At 40.4% G+C, this 22,678-nt stretch overlaps 1 protein-coding gene across 1 annotated transcript in view; it reads right to left on the bottom strand.

Moving 5' to 3' along the window:
• LOC145313582 (L-threonine ammonia-lyase-like) overlaps nt 1–20,988 on the bottom strand; it is a 48,649-nt gene extending 27,661 nt beyond the window's left edge. The window contains exons 1-13 of the mRNA XM_080153045.1: nt 20,871–20,988; nt 19,791–19,832; nt 19,073–19,118; nt 18,284–18,357; nt 17,459–17,518; nt 15,631–15,706; nt 13,674–13,762; nt 13,450–13,514; nt 13,220–13,296; nt 12,972–13,006; nt 12,471–12,525; nt 12,243–12,300; nt 2,764–2,827 (exon numbers count right to left, since the gene is read on the bottom strand). Of these exons, the coding sequence (XP_080009171.1) occupies nt 2,764–2,827; nt 12,243–12,300; nt 12,471–12,525; nt 12,972–13,006; nt 13,220–13,296; nt 13,450–13,514; nt 13,674–13,762; nt 15,631–15,706; nt 17,459–17,518; nt 18,284–18,357; nt 19,073–19,118; nt 19,791–19,832; nt 20,871–20,891 (762 nt within the window). The 5' untranslated portion in view covers nt 20,892–20,988. The remainder of the gene's footprint in view (nt 1–2,763; nt 2,828–12,242; nt 12,301–12,470; nt 12,526–12,971; nt 13,007–13,219; nt 13,297–13,449; nt 13,515–13,673; nt 13,763–15,630; nt 15,707–17,458; nt 17,519–18,283; nt 18,358–19,072; nt 19,119–19,790; nt 19,833–20,870) is intronic.
• Between the last annotated feature and the right edge of the window lie 1,690 nt (nt 20,989–22,678).

The following is a 22,678-nucleotide window of genomic DNA, read 5'->3' as shown; positions in this document are numbered from 1 at the left end:
TCTCCTCCACATCAGCATGTCGCCCTCGTGCACAACGCCCATCAACCTGCGCTTGACCATAAACCAGAGGTCCAGACAGCGCCTGTCTACCCCCGGAAATGGGAGTAGATCAGGCACTGCCGCGAGGTTTAACAGCTGCTGGACGCCGTGCACGGGTACAGGATCATCGACTTCATCGCTAGAATTGAGCATAGCGATGAGCTCCTGCACCTGATCATGGAGGGGAACATTTTCCTCACCTCCAGCCTCCTCCGGAATTCCCGGCGCCCCGTCTGGTATAGCACCTTGACCTTGTCCTACTTCTTCTTCTTGATCTGACATCTTGGAAACAATTGAACCTTGACCTTACCTACCCCATATCTATACCCCCTTTGTGTTTTAATACCATGCATTATGCAATCTTTAATTTAAATTATTAATTAGTAATACACTTTCCCCACTTCCGTTTCCCGCGCAATTTTCCCCTATGCTTCACAACCAATTGTTTCCCTCCCGCCCTTTTTTTTCTTTCATTCTACTGTGCTATACCAGGAAACCACTCTTCCCCCCACCCCCTATTTCCTCTCCCCACCCCCCCCCCCCTATGCACATACCAAACGATAAGCGCCGCTCCGTCTGTCTGGCTGGTAGCCACGACCGCGCACAAACCACTCACCACGCCCCATTTTCTTCCCCTCGTTTCCCCCCCCCCCCCTCCCCTATACCTTTTAAATTCCTTGATTTCTCTCCCTTACTTAACTAGTCTCTCACTTCATCAACCTATATTTTTTATCCTTATTTTTTGATGCTAATGCAAGATTATTCCATAGCAACATATTTACAGACATCCTATTGCTTTATACATCTTTCAAATAATAAAATAAAAGTTCATAGCAAGATATCTGGGATTTTATTAATTAAAACAAATCGATGAATTTATGGTACATTTTAAAATTATATTTATCTCTTTTTTTTTTCAAATTTTAACAGTATTATTTTTCACAAACCAGTTTTTTTTTCAATAGCCATATCAGACACATCTTGTAAACGATTTTGCAGCTTTTTTTTCTGTTGATTATTGTCGATTTTTGTTTTGTGTATGTTTTGCGGATGTTTTCGCGGACATTTTTGCGGATATCTTGTATATGAAGTCGTAGAGAACTTGACCATAACTGGTCCTGACCGGTAATGGCCACTTTCTGGAGCTAAAGTTGGAGACAGGCCCCCTCTTGTGCAGTTATCCGCTGAGCAATTTCACCCAATTTAGTTTCATGATACTCCATGTCTTTGTTTGGGTTGTACAGAGTGAGTGCCAACCCGGTTTCTAGATAACCTTGCTGGTATAGTAGACGGGCTACCTCACGACGCACTTCCTCACTGACATTGTCACCATTAACTATATTGAGAAGTCGTTGATATGTTATTGTCAATCTATTGCGTAGCGGCTGCCACATTTGTTGGTATTCTTCCTCTCCGAACATTTTCGTGCCTAAACAACAGTAAGATTAAAACTCCACTAAAAGCTAAGCTATGACCAAATTGTGCGCGCAATAGCACGCCACAGTCTTTTTATCTTACCATGACCCACTTTCACCCTTCTCTTTCAAAAAAAAAAAAAAGTGAGATTAATAGATTAATGTAAACGTTTTCGAGCACAAACCACTCTCCCCTCACCTCCCCCCCCCTCTCCCACCCCCCCCCATATTGATGCCCCATTCACAGCTATGCTGTGACCAGTTCTCAAAACATAAAAATCAGATTCCGGAGGAATCGAACCTTACACATTTAGGGACACATTCCCATTATCTCAAAATACCAAAATCAGATTCCGTAGGAATCGCACATGACCTATCTTTATTTTGTACATTTGTACATCAGAGGATTATTATATCCCTTCTCAAGAAATAAAAATCAGATTCCGTAGGAATCGAAACCAATCATTACACCTTGTTCACTTAGGTACATGATACGTTATATATTAGAGTATCTTATTTTATTTTTGGATTTTTGGATTGGACCAGCGTTATCGCGATATTTATCGTTATCCTGTAATTATTGGTGTGGAGGTGTCCTTAGACCCGGACATAACTCCACTCTATAATGAAAATAATTTGTTACAAAGGAATCTGTCTAGGTAGAGCTGAAAAGGGATCACAACGGGAATAGCGACTTCTTTTGAAGGTTTTGGTTCCTTAATTGTTCCGAATTTACGCTTGGAGAAGTTGCAACTGATAGTAGGAGGATGTCTGAAATACACAGCAAGATATTGTATTCTATCATTGTTAAGATTATTTATTATTTATTTGCACATATAACATTGTATCGGCTTGGCAAGCGTCAAAGTACACCAGTGGCTCCACAACCCTAAATGGGTTATGCCAACTATCTGGTACAATGTTGCATGGAATTTTTCTTGTAAAATGTTATCTTCATCCTATTTGAACTGGCCTGGTAACTAGGTGGAGACGAAGTTCGGCCAATTCCATGCTAGGTACTTAATAATAGTTATTATGTATATTGTTATCAAACCTGCATCAAACATAACAAAACAGAAGAATCAAACCAATCAAAGCATAGTAACTTAATGTATGATATATATCTAATAAAATATGTTGTACCTTTGAGGAAAATAAATCTTATCTTATCTTATCTTATCTTTCTGTAATTCAGTCTACATTATCAAAGTCACAACAGATTTCTTGCTTTCTACTAGATTTTTGTTTGGCACATAATTAGAAAATCTAAGTTAATAGCTTCAATGTTTGAGATAAATTTTAAGCATACCTTAGTCAGAGTAGGTATAGGTCTACCAGCCAACATAGCAGTACTGAAACTTTTACAAAACTCTAGAAAAATATTAAAAATCTTTGTTGTTATCTTATTTGTTGTCTCAAAAACTTTGGGTACTTTTATAAATATTAATTAAAAAAACAGATAGTGTTCAAACTCTTCAACCAAGTTTTTTGATCTATAGCAGGATTAATTTTAAAAATCACCCTTGGGAAATGTATATAAATTTATCGTATATTGTCTTACCCCTTAAGATCCCTGCATTGAAGAGTAAGATATTTGTATTCCTTCAATATTTAGCATATTTTATAATTTATTTTCATCAATATTATTTAATTTCATTTCTTTGATAATTTGTTTTTAAATTAAATTGTTTTTTTAGATTTTAATCCATTTACATCTTACAAGGATGGCAGGGATGGTTAAATGGAAAATAAGTTTCTGTTAATGTATAGGGAAAAATTAATGAATCCCCCCCCCCCCCACCTTCTCGATAGGTATATATAAGTATATATTAAATTCTGTCTCATTTATTTGAAAATATTAAATTGAATATCCTTTTATTTTTATTAGTACGATAAGATCTCGCTTACCACTGAACCGATTGAGTTCTCCATTTTAAGGAAGCTTTAGAGAGACCCCAGGATGGTTTTAGCCAATTTATTTTCAAATTTATGTCTTGGAATGGAATGCAGATCCTCCAGGTGCTAAGGGCGCTACCACTAGTAAAATATAAACAAGGATTCATAAAAAGTTATACTCACAATGTCCAATGCCTCTTATATCTGAGAAAAGCAGAAATATGCTAAAATATCTATAATACAAAGTAGAACGATGTCTGTCTGTGCGTCCGTCCGTCTGTCCCTTAAGATCTCGGTAACCACTGAACCGATCGGATTCTACTCATAAGGGAATTTACCTACTGGTCCTGTGGTGGTTTTAGGCTACTTTCTTGGGGGGGGGGGGGGGCACCCCCAACCCCCACAAAAAACAAAAAGATCCCCCACCCACAATTTTTTTCTTTTTTTTAATATGTTCGAAAATAGTTGGTGCACATTCATTTTTAAAAGCGAAGCCGCTAGTTGGGTATATAACAGCAAACAAAAATAGAAACATTAATTAAGGGGGTGAGGTATTTTAACTACCCCCACCCCCCATTGGACATCCCTGGCCCCAAGTATTATGACCATAAAGCTAGGTAAAATCCTTGTTAAAAGGTTGTTACTTTTAATTGACGTACTAACCATTGAGATTATGATTTGTGTAAGGATTGGAAATCAACATAATTAAGCATATTTTGTGATGTATGTTATCAAATAAAATGATGAAAAAGTAATTAACTTGCAAAAAACTGAGGAATTGAAGTTTATATTGAAAAAAAATTATTACTTAGTTTTGTGTCGATTTGATTTCTTAAATTGACTGTATGACATTTTAAAAAAATAACTTTTTGACTGACTTAAAATCGATATGTCGTTATAAGATCTTCAGAAGTTATGTAAACTTTATGACCAACATTAAGTTGAACGAGAATCCTGTATGTCTGGTAAGCCGAGCGTTCTCGGCCCACAGGGTAACGAGTTCGAGTTCAACGAGCCCTAGCCTTGAATTATTCTACCAAAACAAACTAGCAGGATTTAGTCATACAGAAATTATATATTTAACTGAATAATATTTACAAGCACTGTTTACTATATATATACAACAGATTATAACAATGGTTAGGTTTGAAGGGGGTGTGGGACGCTAGGGCTTAGCTCCCGGCGGTAGACGGGCTGTGGGGGCAGCGGTGGTAAAAGGGGAGGCAGCGCCTCCCGGTTATATAAGCGCGTGAGGGGCGCGTGATAGCTGCATGTTTGAGCCCCTCCCCACATTTAGGCAGGCCAGTTTGACCGCTAGATAGCAGGGTCAACATCGGTCATGAGATAGATGGTGATATAATAAGATTAGTGCAGTGGGTTTGTTATGATAAGTCACAGCGTAGCAACTCTGTAAACTGCCTGTCCGTCTGGTTGTCGTATTACCACAACCTCCCCTTCAAGGGTTGCGTGGCTCTCGAGCCACCAGGCCTTGAACCTGGGGATACGACAACCTATGTCTGCGCAGGACAGGCTCTTCCTGGGGCACAGCTCGATGGAGGACAGCTCTGGCTACACAGGCTCCACGGGACACTCGTTGCTCGGTCTGGCTGTGGTTGGATATCAGCATTGTCAGCTCCTGGTTGGCTTCTAGACGGGGGTTGGCGACGGCCAGGCCCCGGCGCTGGAAATTTTGCCTCGTCTGCAGGACTAGCTCTGCCTCAGCGGGTAGCTGGACACGGAGGCCTAGGCTAACTCTGGTGGTTCCCAAGGGGGGAATGACGATGGATGAGGGCGCATAAAATTCCATGGGGGCGCCTGCTTGGTTCAGGTTGCTTGGCCTCCTAGCTCCTACCCGGATAGGGATGGCTGTCATCAACAGGGGGCACATGGCTTCAGCTTCGTCCTCTGGGGCGGCCTCTTCCATTGCAACAGCTGCTTCTCCTCCTACAGGCTCGCTGCTGGCTGGCAGGTGCTCCATGTCTGTATCCGGATTCCAGATGGCATCTCTGGGGGGCTCTGGAACTGGCGGCGGCGGCGGTGGTTCGTTGGGTTGCTCCTGCAGGTCCTCTTCTACTGGGTCACGATCCTGGCCGCTGGGCTGTGGGGCGGCTGCGGCCGGCTGGTGCACTGGGAACTGTCCTGGGTCGCTAGCTGCGGGCGCCGCCGCTCCAACCGGCAGCTCGGTGGCATCCTCGTCGCCGTCCACGTCAACTTGAATGTCTGCTGGAATCTGGTGGGCAGTCACATCTCCAGTGTATTTGCGCAGTCGGCCTACATGCGCGGTAACTTCCGAGATCCTGGCTATTGGAGAGGCAGGTTTGATGACATAATGGACTTCTGTAGCTTTCCTCACTACCTTCCAGGGGCCAGTCCATCTCTTGGTGATCTTGGCTGCCTTCCCTGGCACCAGGCGGGGGGCCAGGTACCAGACCAAGTCTCCAACCTCATACTTGGCCGTGCCTTTGTAGGCTGCCGCGCTCCTCCGGATGGCTCCCTCCTCCTTCTGCTGGATGGCATCATACACTGCATAGTAACGTTGCAGGAGGGCTTGGACGTTGGCTGGAACCGAGGCATATTCTGTTTCTGGCAGCCGGAGCACCATGTCCACCGGAAGCTTGGCCTCTCTCCCAAAGAAGGCCAGGAACGGGGTCACGCCGGTAGATCTGCAGGCCTTGGTGTTGTAGGCGAAGGCAATGGCAGGCAAGTGGGGCTCCCAGTTGTTGTCGTCTCTGTCTAAAAACAGACGCATGCCTGTATTGAGCGTCCGATGGAACCTTTCCACTCGGTTGGACTGTGGGTTGTAGGGTGGTGGATGTGTCAGGCCAATCTCAAGCCTGGAGGCCAGTTCCTGGAATACCTGGCCGGTGAACTCCATCCCATTATCGGAGTGGATCTTCAGGGGGCATCCAAACGTGGCCAGGTGGCGGTGCAGCAGGGCTTCAGCCACCGTGAGGGTGCGCTTGTTGGGGATGGCGTAGAGGCTGACAAACCGGCTGAACCCATCTTGGCAGGTGAGGATGTAGCGGTTCCCAGCTGGGGTCTCTGGCAGCGGCCCCACCAGGTCAATGAACAGGACTTGCTGTGGATACCCCTGGCGGGAGGGTACATGTATCCCTTGCTTCAACCTTTCCTTGGTAACCTTCTGGACACATTCAGGACAAGTCTGAACCATCAGGCGGACGTCACGGGCCAGGTTGGGCCACCAGAAGTGCATGGCAACGCGGGCGATAGTCGCGTCCATTCCAAAGTGTCCAGCCATGGGGGTCCCATGGGCTAGAAAGAACGCGTCCTGCTGGAGGGCCGAAGGCAGCAGGTATCTTGTCCGTTCCCCTGTCAGGGTCTGGTCAGTGGTGGTGAGGCAACCATGCTCGTCAAGTCCCAGGGCTGGGAAGCGGCTGGCGTACTGCTGCTCGTCTCGTTCCTTGCCGCGCAGCTCAGCCTTGGTTGGGGCTCTGCCATCAGCCACCCACTGGCGGACACGGAGCAGGAGAGGGTCTTGTGTCTGGGCTTCTAGCACTCTAGCTGGGTCCAGTCGGGCGGCAGGGGGCCGGCTGGCTGCGGACTCCCCTAGCTGGCCAAGGTTATGGATATACTCAGCCTGCTCTGCTAATTCTTCGGCGCTGGCCGTTGGCATGTTGGCGTCCTCCCGGCAGCTGAGGGCGTCAGCGTTGGTGTTCTGGGTGCCAGGACGGTGGCAGACAGTAAAATCTAGGGCCGCTAGCTCCTCTTGCCAGCGGGCCACCATCCCTGTGGATGTGTTCAGTGACTTCATCTGCAGCAAGGCTGAGGAATCAGTGTTGATCTGGAAGCTGCGGTAGGACAAGATGCCGTGGAATTTCCGGATTCCATACATAATGGCGGCCATCTCTCCCTTCCAGGACGGGTAGCGAGTCTCGGGGTCGGTTGTCTTGCGCCCCACGGCGGCAATCAGTCTCTCCTTGCCGTCCTGGCATTGACTCAGAATGGCAGAGATGGCGCGGCTGCTGAAATCTGTGGTGAGCTGGAATACCGCTGGCAAGTCAAACCTGGGCAGCGCTCGGATGGGGGCTTGACGGAACTTGTCCTTGAGCTGCAGCAGCTGAGCTTCCATCTCAGGTGTCCAGGCTAGGGTCTTGGCCGTCTTCTGCCGATTCATCTCGTAGGTGAGGTCGGCATACTCTGGGATGAACAGGCGGTAGTATCCAAAGAACCCCAGAAGCGCCAGCAAATCTTTGGGGGTGCTGGGGGCCGGCCAGTCCAGGATACGGTCAATATAATCCTCTTGCATAGCTATCCCATCACGGCTGAGGGTGTGGCCCAGATAATCCACCTTGGCTCAGAACAACTTAGTCTTGGCTGGCTTGAGGCGGATTCCTCCCCTGCGGTGGGCTTCCAAGACCTCTCGGAGCCTAGCCAGGTGGGCCCAGGTATCCTGGTGGAAGGTCAGGACGTCGTCAAGGTATGACTGGAGGTTGGCTGTGCCTAATGGGTTTAGGACCCCTGCAATAAATCTGGAATAGACAGATGGTGCCGTAGCCAGGCCAAAGGGCATCCTTTTCCATTGATACAAGCCTCTGGGGGTGGTGAAGGCGGTGCAGGGCCGGCTGTCCTCAGACACACGGATGGTGTAGTATGCGGCCACCGCGTCTAGGGCACTGTAGACGCGGTGCCCTCCAGCTCGTTCTACCAGCTGCTGGATCCTGGGCAGAGGGTAGCTATCCAGCTCCAGGCACTTGTTGAGGGCTCTGTAGTCGACGGCCCAGCGGGTGCTCCCGTCCTTCTTCTTGATGGGCACCAAGGGGCTGCTCCAGGCGGAGTCTGACGGCTCTATGACTCCCTCCTGTAGCCAAGTGTCCAATTGTTTCTCCAGCTCAGCCTCCTGCCGCGGGTTCAGATCCCTAAATCTCTGGCGGATCGGCTGGGTCCCTGGCTTGAGGCGCAGCTGCAGCTCGACCACATCTGTGCAGCCGGGGGTAGAGTTGGAGAAGACGTCCCTGAACTCTGATAACATGGTCCAAACCTCCTTTTTGAGCAAGGGATCCTTGCGCAGGAACTCGTTGTCTTCCATCTCAAGGGCCTCCCACAACTCCTGCATGTCTGGGGGCTCAACAGGCTCTTGGAACGAGTGGAGACTCGGAGGAGGCTTATCAGAAACCTCTAAAATGTCGGGCTTGACCAGCTCCCCTGCCACTGGGAGGCCAGCGTCCAGCAGGAGGGGCGTCTCCCCTTCATTTACCACTAGCACTCGAAACACAGTGGCGGATCCAGGCCTGTGGGCATACAGGCCTTCTGGGATGACAAGATCCTCCCCAAACCTCTGTTCTGGGGCAGCTAGTTGGATGGCATCCTTGGTGCGGTGGCCTACTAACTCAACAGGGACCGCCATGACACCGCGGCCAGGCAAGACCACCCGCTTGGCCGTGCGAAGTTGGGGTGGCTGGCCGTCAGTTGGAGTGACAGCGCTTAGCCTATACGTGGCTGGTGTGGGGTCAGCTTCGGCTCCGGGAGCCACCGGCCGCGACTTGACGGGCTCGGCCTCGGGAGGGGCTGACGTGTCGGAGCCAAGTGTGGCTCCGAGGGCGTCCGGCCACGATTTGACGGGCTCGGCGCTGGGAGAGGCCAAGGCGCTGGGTCCAGCCTGGGCTCCGTGGGCGTCCGGCCGCGACTTGACGGGCTCGGCGCTAGGAGAGGCTGAGGCAGCGGAGCCATGCATGGCTCCGGAGGCAGCCGGCCACGACTTGACGGGCACGGCGCCGGGAGAGGCTGATTCCTGGGAGTTGAGTGTGGCTCCGGGTGCATCAGACCGCGACTTGACGGGTCTGGACTCGGGCTTGGCTGGTTGACTGGCTGGGGGTCCCAGGTAGAGGGGGCCAGGTGGACACGGCTGGCCGTTGATAAAGGTGTCGGAGGAGAAGATTGGTTCTGGAGGGCTGGCAATCTCCGGGAACGTTGTTGGCAGGTTCTCCCGCGGCACCTTGGGCACTGGGGGCAACCCCATGGCTAGCAGGTTGGCCCCCTTATGGACGTTGAGCGCAGCATCCACCCAGTGCGTGCCTTTCTCGACCACACGCGGCTGCTCTGGCAGTGGGCCTGGCAGAGGCCCTTCATAACTCAGCTCTCTCTCGGCTGTCTCCCGGTCAATGGGGACGCCACGGAGTGGGATAAACTCCCCACGCACCCACAAGCAAGGTGGTTGCATGTCGAAACAGAGCCTAGTTCCGAACTCCTTGAGAAAATACCCTCCTAGGTTCAGAGGGTGTGAGAGGTTCCGGACCACAGTCACGTGGTAAAGATGGAGTATAAGGGTGTGTGAGACTGCCATATATAATTCTTTCAATTTTCCTATTACCTGGAGGGGCTGGCCTTCCTCGTTAGCAGTCAGGATTTGGGTGTTGTCCGGAATCAACATGCGCTGCACGCCCATTGCGTGCATGAGGTGTTCAGAAATTACAGCAGACCCTGGTACATGGTTGCCAGAATCGATCATGGCATCAACCTGTACATGCTGGGCAGGGTCAGGAGTAGGAAACCTCACCCTGATATGGTAGGGGAAGTGGAGGTCCTGCCCTTGAGACAAGGGGGCCTCCCGTTCGGCTGGGGTTGGCAGAAACTTCGGTGGCGGCCGAACCGCAGCTATGGTGGTATTGCTTACCATGGTGGCTTAGACTGTAGCTTCGAATCACTAGAGCTTATTAATTATCACTGGGTCAACAATTTTATATTTATTTTTATCACTTGGTTGACATTTATACACACTTATGTGTTGTTATCACTAGGAGCTCTAGGTGTGATTCTGGAAGCACTGGCAGCAGGGAATGTCCGTCCTGCAAGGTTCAGAGGGGTGACGGCGGTAGGGAATGACCCGTCCTACAGCGCCGCTGGTTCGAATCCCGAAAATGACGGCAGGGAATGGCCCGTCCTGCAGCGCCTCGGGTTCGAATCCTGGAAGGCAGCGGCAGGGAATGTCCCGTCCTGCCGTGCCTGTGGCTCAAAATCTGCTATCCGTCGCAGTGGTAGGGCTTACTTGTGTGCTGAAGCTTCGCAGCCACACATTGCCTTCTCAAGGAGACCAGCACCCAGCTGTCTGTCTCGTAGGTTTGGCCTGGGTGTCCTGGGGCTTGTCCCAGCTACACTTGCCAATTTAGACTCAGTTCTGTAGCCGTCTGAGCTAAATTATCCGATTACCGTGGCTGCGCACCTAGCGCTACTCCTACACGGTACGGAAAAGCGTCTTAACTGGCGCTTTTAGCAGGCTAAATCTGCTTGCCGTAGGCCAGAGGCCCACATATTGCGTTCAAAATGATGGAAATTCGACCTAAAAAGGCCGTCTCGCGGGTCAGTTGGCTTCTCAGTTGGCGGCTGATTGTCCCCTTACTTGCCAAAGGGTCCAATCAGAGGTAGAATAGGCTAGTTTCTGTAAGGCTCGATTGAAACACGCTGACACCAAGTTCTGGTAAGCCGAGCGTTCTCGGCCCACAGGGTAACGAGTTCGAGTTCAACGAGCCCTAGCCTTGAATTATTCTACCAAAACAAACTAGCAGGATTTAGTCATACAGAAATTATATATTTAACTGAATAATATTTACAAGCACTGTTTACTATATATATAAAACAGATTATAACAATGGTTAGGTTTGAAGGGGGTGTGGGACGCTAGGGCTTAGCTCCCGGCGGTAGACGGGCTGTGGGGGCAGCGGTGGTAAAAGGGGAGGCAGCGCCTCCCGGTTATATAAGCGCGTGAGGGGCGCGTGATAGCTGCATGTTTGAGCCCCTCCCCACATTTAGGCAGGCCAGTTTGACCGCTAGATAGCGGGGTCAACATCGGTCATGAGATAGATGGTGATATAATAAGATTAGTGCAGTGGGTTTGTTATGATAAGTCACAGCGTAGCAACTCTGTAAACTGCCTGTCCGTCTGGTTGTCGTATTACCACATATGTACCATGCAATGTTGTTCTGATTATAACAGAATTAGTACAGATATAGGTTGATGTAAAAACAGCTAAAATGAATTCATTTAAATTAAGATGCATTATACCTCAAATGCTTTTTAAAAATACTAACATATACTATGCAAAATGTTATCAAACCATTTTTCAAAAGAAAGGAAGCATTAACGTTATTAATTAAGAAAAGTTCTATGAAAATAAAAACTAATTATGTGTTACGAAACTTATTCCTTATTTATAATTTAGCTTTCATTTAATTTACAACGATTGGTGTTAAAGGTAAATAATTATCAGGGAGTATGGGAGGGGACACAAGGTTATCCTGTCTTATTTCCCTGTGAATAGTCTGTAATTTATCATAAAAGGTATGACCTTAGTACTTGCATAATTGGGGTTTGTTTTCATATTTGACAAGAGGTTGATTAAAATGGATAGTGACAGAAGTATCACAGTAGAATTTCTGGTTAATCCCACCCATTCTCAAAAGAAAACTATCTTGTTTAAAAACCAAAATAAACTAATTTTTAATTTATTTTCCAAATAGTCTGCTAGTATTTTTTTTGGTTAGTTCAGTGAGAGTTGTCTGCTTTGGGAATAATTGTTTTAGCGTCATTCTTTGCGCTGGTACCCAAAGTCTTTGAAATTTGACAAAATAATAAAAATTGCATGTGTTCTGGTACCCAAAGTCCAAGACTGTCAGAAATATGAATTTTTGATCCATTGTCCCCTCCCTTCCTCCCTGAATAATTATAGTTAGTTATTATGATTATATTGTTTAGTATTTGTACATGGATTTAAAAGGCAGATTTGTCTTGAATTGTTTCTTTTGTTTTCTATCAATAGAAAAGAAAAGGCTAGTCGTCCTATTCATTCCCTTCTACTGCATATTCTGAATCTAAATAAGCCATTAGGTAATAGAAATTACTAGAATACATTCAGTATGAAAGATATTTAATATTTTCCTGGTTCAACTCCGATAACCATAACATCTGGTTTCATCGTTTTTATAGCCAAGGCACATCCTGAAAGATTAAATCATTCAATTATTTAAAAAAAAAACGTTCAGTTAAAAATGTGTTAAAAAATCATACGGTTATTTGATAAAGAAAAGTATATGTATTTCTAATCTGTTATGTTGGTAGGGCAAGAAATCATGAAGAAAACTAAGAAATAAATGATTTATTGTTAATACCTGCAATAAGTCCACCGCCACCAACAGGTATAACCACAGCATCCAGGTCTGGTACCTACAAACAGAGATTTTATGTACAAATGCGTTCTTGTAAAATTGATTTAATAAATACTCGTTGCTACGCCCCACGAGGCCTTTAATGACACTTGAGGGAAGGTAAGTTGACCCTCCATGCCACTATTAATCTAAAATGGAAAAAGAAAAAAATAGGGGGGGGGGGCTGTTTAAGAAGCGATTACTATTGGCATAGTACCCTCCCCCATGATCCTTTCTTGAATGTGTAAAAACGTTCACAGTACAGGAGAACCATATCGGTCTAGCGATATATTAAGCTACAAACTGACTTACTGACAGACTGGATTTTATGCTGGGAATCTATGCACAAAAATTCAGCTGTCTATAGCAGCCGAAAAATCATATTTCTTTTACTAACGGACGGACAGAAAAAGTGAGTTGTAAAGTTGTTTTGCTATTAAAATTTTTAAAAAATAAGTTCTATACCTGATCAAGAATTTCCAAGCCCATGGTTCCCTGACCTAAAAATTAAAATCAACAATCTATTAATCTATAGAAGCGAAAGTTGCATAGATCTTTCTTTATGAATGTCCGTCTGTAACATATTCATCTTTGCCAGTTGCTAAATCCTTCTAATTCTCCAATATGTGAGCACACTCTTTGCTGTTTACATTGTAAAGGTAGGTGTGAGTTTGGACAACTTCTGGTTGAAAATACATATGAGAAAGTTATACCTGCCAAAATATCAGGATGATCATATCCGTTGATGTAAATAAGTCCAGACTTCTTGGCCAATTTCAGCGCATGTATCCTATGAGATAAACAGTAGTATTCCAAATACTGATGTGTATTAAATGATAAGACAATGGACGGTAAAATTGTGTAGGTATACTCCCAATTAAAATAAATAAAATTATTCCTTCTGTAAACTAAGGCTCATGGTGGAAATTTTTTATAAATAAACCTGCTCTCTCCAATATCAACACCTCTCACAATCACTCTAGCACCGTATCTCTTACATTTCTCTACCTAGGCAGAAAATCATTGGATTAGGTTAAAATATTTAAAACCTTAAAACTATAGGTAAAGATTAAATGTTCTCAAAATGATTCTGATCCTTTTCTGATATTATTTTTGTCGTGTCAGAACACTTATTGTGTAAAAGCAAAAAATGTAAAAAAAATTTACCTTCATGATAGGAGCAACAATAGGCATAACCACAGTGACGGGGATCCCTAAATCTGCTCCGTGGTACGCCAGAGCTTGGGCATGGTTACCTAAACATAATATAATAATATATATTGATTACAATCCATACAATGTCCTTAAAATGATGCCAATATAGGTAGCTTTGATGATAGGTACTTTTATTAGAGCTTGATTGGCTTTTTAACCAATAATTTTGATCTATTATTTTGTTCATTATCATTGGAAATGTTTACTTTATATCCCATGGCTTATCCCTTAAAATCCCTGCACACAATACTTATGCATGCGAGTACTGACATCAAAGTTAAAGGATTATGGGACAAATTAATTTTAACTAAATATTTGAAAGGGAAGTAAATTTAATCCTAGTTTCAGAGATATACTCCTTCTAGCATGTAAATTCTGTTTCTGGTAGCTGGTAAATATTTAGTAAGATTGTATGTTGTAAACTCCCATCTTTGTTAATAGACTAATTCAGGGGCCGATTTTTAAACATTGTTTTATTATTTACTAAAATGCACAGAACAAATAACAATTAAACATTAATTTTGAGCTGTCATAAGCAGCATTTCGTGGATATAGGGATGGAAAATGTATTTAAAATTTATTTGTTTGTATGTTTGTATTGGACTTTGAGTACTCGAACTTACGCAATTTAGCTTATTTTAGCTAAGTTTTACAACTTTTGGGACTAACGCAGAATGCCGCTGGATTTATTATGTTTCTAGCAGACCAAACTCAAATAAAAATCAGCACAATTACAAGCAAAAAAGAATTGCCTAAAACTTTTTAATCAAATAATCCTATTTAATAGATAGAAACTCTAATGTGATATTTTTGTAATAAACCATCGTTAAAACCATTTTTCTTGTTTTTAATTTCAGTTGATATTAGAATTAGTTTTAAACGAGATTCAAAGGCAAGTTTGATATTAAAACTCTTTCTCATATTTGATTTTCTAAATGAGATAAAACTTGCTTTTTCTATTTTCTTTTTATTTTTTGGGTAAATCTGGTTTTCATGAACTTTTAGCTAGAAGTATAAAATTAAATCAATTGTCCATTGTTCCATCCCTATATCCATGGTAATTGCACAGTTTACATCATTCATGTGCAATAATAGTATTTAAAACTTTGATAAAACAGTAAACAAATCAGTTCTACTTAACCCATTCGTGACAATTCGAGCAATAATGCACGATTTAAAAAACCATAAAAAAACACATGAAATTTGAAGGTTTAGGTTTTTTTCGGCTTAATGAATATTATAGAGTCAGGATATGGGCAAAACTTTCTATTATATAAGTTTGGTATTGGTCAACCATAAATTAGTACAAAACCATTTGTTATGGCTTCAGCATCAAATTCTAAAAAAAATATTTTTAAGAAGGTAAAAACTACTCATTTGATTTAAATATTTTTAAAAAGGTAGACTTATCATGTGGTATTTTTTATATATTATACAACAAAAAAAAGAATTTAAGACATAGGTGTTTTTTTAATGCGCTTTTTTTCACATTTTATTGTCATACTATAATGAACGATTGGGAACGTGCACTATTGAACGATCTATAAATTACTTTCTGGAACTGTTATGTGATTCATAAGCAAAATATTCTCCAGGAATTATATCAAATAAATTACTGTACAAATATTCTAATACTAATTAAATGTTTGAGATTGTCATTTTGGCCAAATAACATTTAAACAGATCTACAATACTTTCTCCTCCACCCCCTCCCCTCTTTCTGAGATGTAATTTGTGTTTTATCCAAAGAAAAACTATTTTCCCCCCTTTTCTGTCATTAATCATTATATTATTTTGATACTTAATGCTAAATACATGCAGGAGTAGTAAATTAATCTTTTTGATTGTCAGAAAGTTTGAAGGTTAAATAGTTTTTTTCTTCACGTGCTAGTCCCTGATATTTTGATACCTGCGGAAGCGGCGATGACTCCAATTTTCTTCTGTTCCTCTGGCAGGTTGATCAGGGTATACCTGGCACCACGCTCCTGAAATAACAAGGACAATTATGCAGGAATAAGGTATAGTCAACAAGCGAAATAAACCTAAAATAATATTTGGGGTGCAGATAAAAAGTTCGTTTTTATTACCTTGTGTTACCTCCAAAATCACGAAACCTTTACGAATTATTTTTTCGAATTAATTTAGTTGCTGGTTATAGCTGAAATTGCAATTATATCAATAAGAAAACAGCAATAACACTTTTACCATTGTTATTAAAAAATAATAGTGAGTAGCAGAGGCGTCCAAGCTTTTTTATATGGGGGGGGGTAAATATTTTTTAAGGGGGGGTAATTTGGTTCTAGGGTGGGAAAATTTTTTTTACCCCCCTCCAAAGTTTTTACCCCGGGGGTAAAATTTGCTTGGGGGGGGGGGTAATTACCCCCCCTGAAATCTGTTGGCAGGGGTAAATTTTAAATGGGTGGTGGGGGGGTAAAATAAAAAAAGTTGGGGGGTGAGGGGGTGGGGGGTAAATCACCACTTTACCCCCCCCCCCTTGGACGTCCTTGGTGAGTAGTAAAAAAAAGTATTGAACTCTGACAAATTAATAAAGAAGGTGTATCAACTTTTTTTTTATAGCTAGCCGGTTCTTTTAGTAAGTAGTAGATGTAAAATTTTTCATAGAATTCAGATATGCAATCGGTTTTTTTTGTAGACCTCTTATTTTTTAAGTAATTTGAGTTTTTTAAAAAAATAATTAAGTCGGTTTTAAGGTACTAAAACGCAACAAAATAAAAGAAGAAAATGGCCAGTAAGAACAAAAATAGTAAGATGTTTAATTTGACACCTTACTTTTAAAATTCTGTTGAGTAATTATTGAAAAAATCTATTTTTTTAACCTCGGTTTAATAAAAACTTTAGACCTAAATATTTTCTCAAACAGACATAAAAAACATGGGTTCATATATACCTTTAGAATCAGAAAAATATTACGAATCCATTGTAAGCAAAATTGAAAAAAAGTAAAAAAATAAAAAATTAAACAAATGGCCAATTGTATTTTTTGTTCAGGCAACACTATCTTCCCTTTTTTACCCCCTCTTTACCCCCTTCCTATTTTTATACTCAATTCAAAAATTAAGACGTTGCCTGTACAATATAATATGATATTTTCATATAATTCCTTTTATTGTAGTTTATATACTATATTGTAAACTTTTTTTTTCAATTTTGCTTACAATGAATTCGTAATATTTTTCTGATTCTAAAGGTATATATGAACCCATATTTTTTTACCTCTGAAATAATAAAATTAAGTTCAAAGTTTTTATTCTCGTGGGTTTAAAAAAATCGATTTTTTCAATAATTACCTGACAGAATTGAAAAAGTAAGGTGTCAAATTAAAGATCTTACTATTTTTGTTCATAATGGCCATTTTCTTTCTTTTTTTGTTGCATTTTAGTACCTTAAAATCGACTTAATTTTTTTTTTTTAAACTTAAATTACTTAAAAAATAAGAGGTCTACAAAAAAACCGATTGCATATCTGAATTCTATGAAAAATTTTACATCTACTACTTACTAAAAGAACCGGCTAGCTATAAAAAAAAGTTGATACACCTTCTTTACAAATTTTCACAGCCAAACTTAATAAACTTTAATTTGTGTTACGATTTTTAGATATTCATAAACAAGCTGTTAGGAAGATTACTTTTTCTTTTCTTTTTGATTGTGCTTGTATTATGTATTGAAATGAATGAAATGTAAAAAAACAAGCCGCTCTGAAAAATGACAAATTACCTTGAATGAACCAGTAGCTTGAAGGAAATCATTCTTAAAATACATTTGCATTCCAACCTCCTAAATAATAAACAAGAATCAATATAGTCAAATGAAATGTATTTATAAAATGTGCATATAGATAATCATTACGATAACCATTGAAAAAAATTATATTTAAGGTTACAGAGTTAGGAGGGAGGGAGGTTAAATTTGAATATTGGATAGCAACCATATATTGCATATTCTCTGACATTCAAAAATACTTTTTTTGTGCACCATGGTTCAAAGCCCAGAGTTTTTACAAATCATGTAACCTGAAAAACCTGAAAAAATAAAAGGCTTCGATGTCCTTAATAATGTATTGTTAATTCCCCTTTCTCTGTATCTCTGAATTAAATTAAAGAAAGAGAAGAAAATAAGATTAGAATTGTCAACTTTTACAACAAGTAATTTTTCTAAACACCAGGGATACAGGGAAAGAACAATGGCCACCGAATATAATCTTTCCCCTGCAAATATTTATGTGTGAAATTTCGTATTTGGTTATTGTAAAATATTAGGGTGATGAAACAACCATAGATTGATTTATCAGACATTGTTCTCTTCCTCCCTGATTAACTTTAAACAATTGTGGCCAAAATGAAAAGTCATTGTTTGCAGGGAAAAGGCAACTAAAAAAAAATTTATTTGCCACAAATCTCCAAACCTCATTTTGACAAACTTACTTTATAATATAAAAGATTTTTAATGTTGTCCTAACTTTGCGCTTACTATGAATACTTATAAGGTTTATTTAACAAACTAACATATCACGCGCCTGACTTGGCAGTTATTTAATTATACCTGATTCATATGAGATGTGGGACAAGTAGTTTTAATAATCCCATCTCTGATTCTATAAGCGGCTGCGGTAATATCTAAATAATAATAGTTATTTATCGCATCGCATTATGGACAGCTTTCCGCGGATATTAAAATATGTTAAGATTTAAGCCAGTTTTGTCAGACCTTAAGGGCCGAAGACCCGGGCTACAAAACTGGTATTGATTTTCTGATTTTTCATTTTAATATTACTAGAAAATTGTCTGTAATAATAAGCTTTTTAGTAGGGTTGCGAACCGGTTCTAATCCAGCTGATATTAATCGGTAAATTAATCAGTTCAGGACAGGTTTTAAGGTATATTACGTGATAGTACGTCAGCCCACACCCCATCTTATACCAACTAAGAGATATCGCACAAAGAAAGTCCCCAAAAGATGGTTTTGAAGGGAGAGAAAAAGAAGTATTTGATCTAAAGTTAGAAAATGAAAGCATCTAGTCTGCCCTGTAGCCGCCGCCAGGATGAAAGAATAAACAAGGATGATAAGCTAAACATAATTGGCATATTCATATTTAAAGAGAAAAGAAAGATATTTGATGGGACTGGGGTGAAAGAAACAAAAAATGTGAAAGAGACAAACATAAATAAAGAGAAATTAAGAGGCTCCGGCTCCACAACGCTGAATTGTTAAAGGTTTAGTGACTTGGAAGGGAAGGGATGGATAAGAGAGGTGAAGGGAAACACAGAATAACATGTAGACAATCACAATAACTTGTAGGTAGAGTAGCCTAGTTACTAAAAATAATCTCACCCTCAAAACGGATTCTTCGTGGGTTTTCAGGATCACACCATGGGTCCTTAACAATAAATTTATTCAGAACAAAGCAATGGAAAATCAACAAAAATCTGTATTTGATAGAATAAAAATAAATGGGGGAGAATTAATCTTTTCCATCATTGCGGAATCTGGACAAAAAAATTTCTCTAAATTTCATATATCCTTTCCGCGGAAAAGTGTCTATGATACAATGTTATAAAAATATTTCAGTTTTTAAAAATACCAGGGATCGGAAGCCGCGCGTAAGCCGCGTGTAAGCCTCACTGATATCGTCATTTTATCACTATAAAATTCAGCTGGATGTATAGAACTGTCTCTTTAGCAGACAATCCTTCTTTCTGAAATTTTTTTCTGCTCACAAGCAGGTTTAAAACTGAGGCTTATGCGCGGCTTCCGAACCCTGAAAAATTCTTAGATATTTGTTATTTAGCATAGTTTATATTTCAATGAAAGTAATTTATAACAATGAAATTTCGATCTATTGTTTTAATAAATCTGTTTTTTTAAGAGCTATTTTTTAGAAAAGTTATTCAGAAAACGATTAAATTTAACTTCATGATAATAGTTTAAACTAAATTTGAAAGAAATAATTTAAATAATTTTTTAATATGTTGCAGACAAACATACATACACAAATATTAATAAAGTGTGGCTTGGCAACTAAAATGTTAAAAAGATGATATTTCCTTACCTTAACCTCATCGTCCAAGACATCAGATACATCAGACAAAGTCTTAACAATATAATTAATTTAAAACCAATTAAAAATGCATAACAAACGAAATCTTTTTAAAAACAAAATAGTCAAATTAGCGGATCTTAATAACAAGAATTTGTTAGTATAAAAAATTGGACGTCACCGAAACTGTCCCAATTTTGTATAACTTTTGCGGAACAAGTTCCAATTACGTCATATTTTTCTTTCCCGAAAAAGAGAAGGAAGGGGGGAAGAAAAAAGAGATGGGAGAAAAGGGGGTTTTCCCCATCTCTTTTGAAGAGATTTCCTTCCCCCCCTCCCTTTTTCGGGAAAGAAAAATATGACGTAATTGGAACTTGTTCCGCAAAAGTTATACAAAATTGGGACAGTTTCGGTGACGTCAAAAAATTGTCTCTGTAATATTCGTCAAAGCTATTGGCAATGAATGTTTCCTGTCTACTATATGGATATAATATAAAGTAACTATAGACTATCTTTCCCTAAAAAATGTTTTCTTGTTGCTTCGACTATCCTTTTTTTGTTTGTTTGATGCCATGCATGGACTAATATTGCCATTCTTGTTATAATCATCTTATTCAAAGGTTTTGGATGTTTATAACGCAAAAAACATTATTTTAATACAATTATAAAACCATCAATGCATTTTTGGGCAATAGTGTTTGACGTACTTCAATGTATTTATGGAATTTAAAAATACCTTGAAATAGTTACGAACCATTTAGGTAACATGTTATATATTTTTTGGGGGGGTAAGGTGAATGTTCCCAAAAAGATTATAGCTTAGACCTGACAGTGAAAATGCCAAAGAAATTGACTAAATAAGAAATAGAAAGATTAACTATGATCATACCAGGGACGATAGCCGCGACTAAGCCTCAAATTTAAAACCGTTTGGATGCTTAAATTTTTTTTGAAAAGATGGTTTGCTATGTATGGGTCAGGTTTAGACTTCCAGTAAATATGGCATGCAGAAGCTAAAAAATACTTTTTAGGGGTCTTACCTTACCGTATACATAATGCTTCCAGCTTTTAATTTGAAGTAATAAAACCTACCTTATGGTTAATCTTTGACATTTTGCACTATTTAAATTTTAAAATCAAATATTAACAATGTTGTGTTGAAGATGGTTAAAAGTAGACTGCCTGCCCCTCGGACAATTTCAACTCTATCTAACACTTAACAGTTTAGGACCTGAATTTGTTTCTTGGATTTCTTATCATTTAAAAAAATTTAAAATATTTAAATTTAAGATGAAAAATTATTGCTTACTTATAAATAACCTGTGACTTCGCCCCTAACATCAATAGCAGATGCGTGCAGATTGGAGGTGTATCCATCCATCCTCTGGCAAAATTTAGGTGGTGGATTCGCCTACCTATGTGTCTAACCCCACCTCACATAGGGATATCAATATTGTAATCCTATAATATAAAGTAGTAAGGTGTTTTTGTCTGTAGTGAGGGATCTTGCTAAACACTGAACCGATACAGTTCTCATTTACAGTGTAACATCTCATAGGTCATGGGAAGTTTTATAGCTATTTTTAGGTAGGGTACCACCACCCCAAACCTTAATCTACTTTTTTAAAACTAAAAAAAGGTAGGAGGGGTCGAATTCAAGCCATCATAACCTCAAGTACCCCTAGAGGCCTCTTGGGGCGTTACCGCTAGTACAAATATAAGGAGGGATGTTATACAATCATCAAAGGGGTGTGATCCAAATTGTGTAGGACATTCAGTGGGATTTAAAACTGAATATCCATTTTTTTTTATAAAAACAGACTGCAGATACACTATGTTTTTTCTGCTTGCAATGGACAATGCTTTCTTGATTGATGGTTGTATTAATTCATAAGTTATGTATGCACAAAATCCAATTCATTTCCGCAACTGTTTATCACAGAACCGTCAATTCTACTTTTGTTCTCTCCTTCATGAAGAATTGAAACAAGATATTCTTATCAGTTAAACTCAATTCCACATTTGATAATTAGTGGTTATGTTTGATTATTTCAGTAGGATGTCCAAAGTTTTTTATTTTGAGTGTGTTAAATAGAGGCTTTTTTAGGAGATACCTTCCCACAAAATAGTGAAAACCCTCCCTGGACCTATAGAAAGCTTCATTTTAGGGGGAGAACCATATCAGTAAAGCGGTTAGCGAGATCCTTCGTTGCAGACAAAAAAAGCCTACTACTTTATATAATAGGATAAGGTTATTGAGATCTAAAACAATGATGAAAACCATAAAAAAAAATATTAGGTATAAGTTAAAATCCATAATTATAATACCCCCTCATTTTTATCTAGGCGAAAACATCTTTTCTGATCGAGTGTACTTTATTTATCAGAAAAAAAAATTATGAGGATAAATCGACACCCCTCTCTTCCACTCAGAGAGGGATAACAATTCTGAGGAAATTTACATTAGTACATTTTTCCCAAAATCATATATTATTGCTACAGATGTGAAACTTTACACAATCTTGATTTGAATTTTAAGTGTTTACCGAGTCTACTTTATAATTCAAAATATCCGTCTGGCTGAAACGTTATTGGGTAAACACAAATTACATGGCTCCTATATAAGATAGACGGTTGAAATTCAGACCAATGAGCTATCACTCAGTCGGTGTGTCTGTAATGCTATAGAGGACATTAATTTTTGTTTGAGGTGGCATTTCTAACCAATGCACACTGTCCATCGATCTATCGGTACTGCCTTAGCTTGGAATAAAGAAAATTTTTATTGGTACTTTGATGGTTTAGGGTTTGGCTGCCAAGGATTGTTGTCATCCTTGTTATTTTGTTTCATAAATATCATACATCTATAATTTTAGAACCAATCTTCTATCCAATAATTA

Source organism: Acartia tonsa, chromosome 3, assembly GCF_053477335.1.
Source record: "Acartia tonsa isolate MP-2025a chromosome 3, ASM5347733v1, whole genome shotgun sequence".
NCBI lineage: Eukaryota > Metazoa > Arthropoda > Copepoda > Calanoida > Acartiidae > Acartia > Acartia tonsa.
This window is presented reverse-complemented; position numbering and strand designations above follow the sequence as displayed.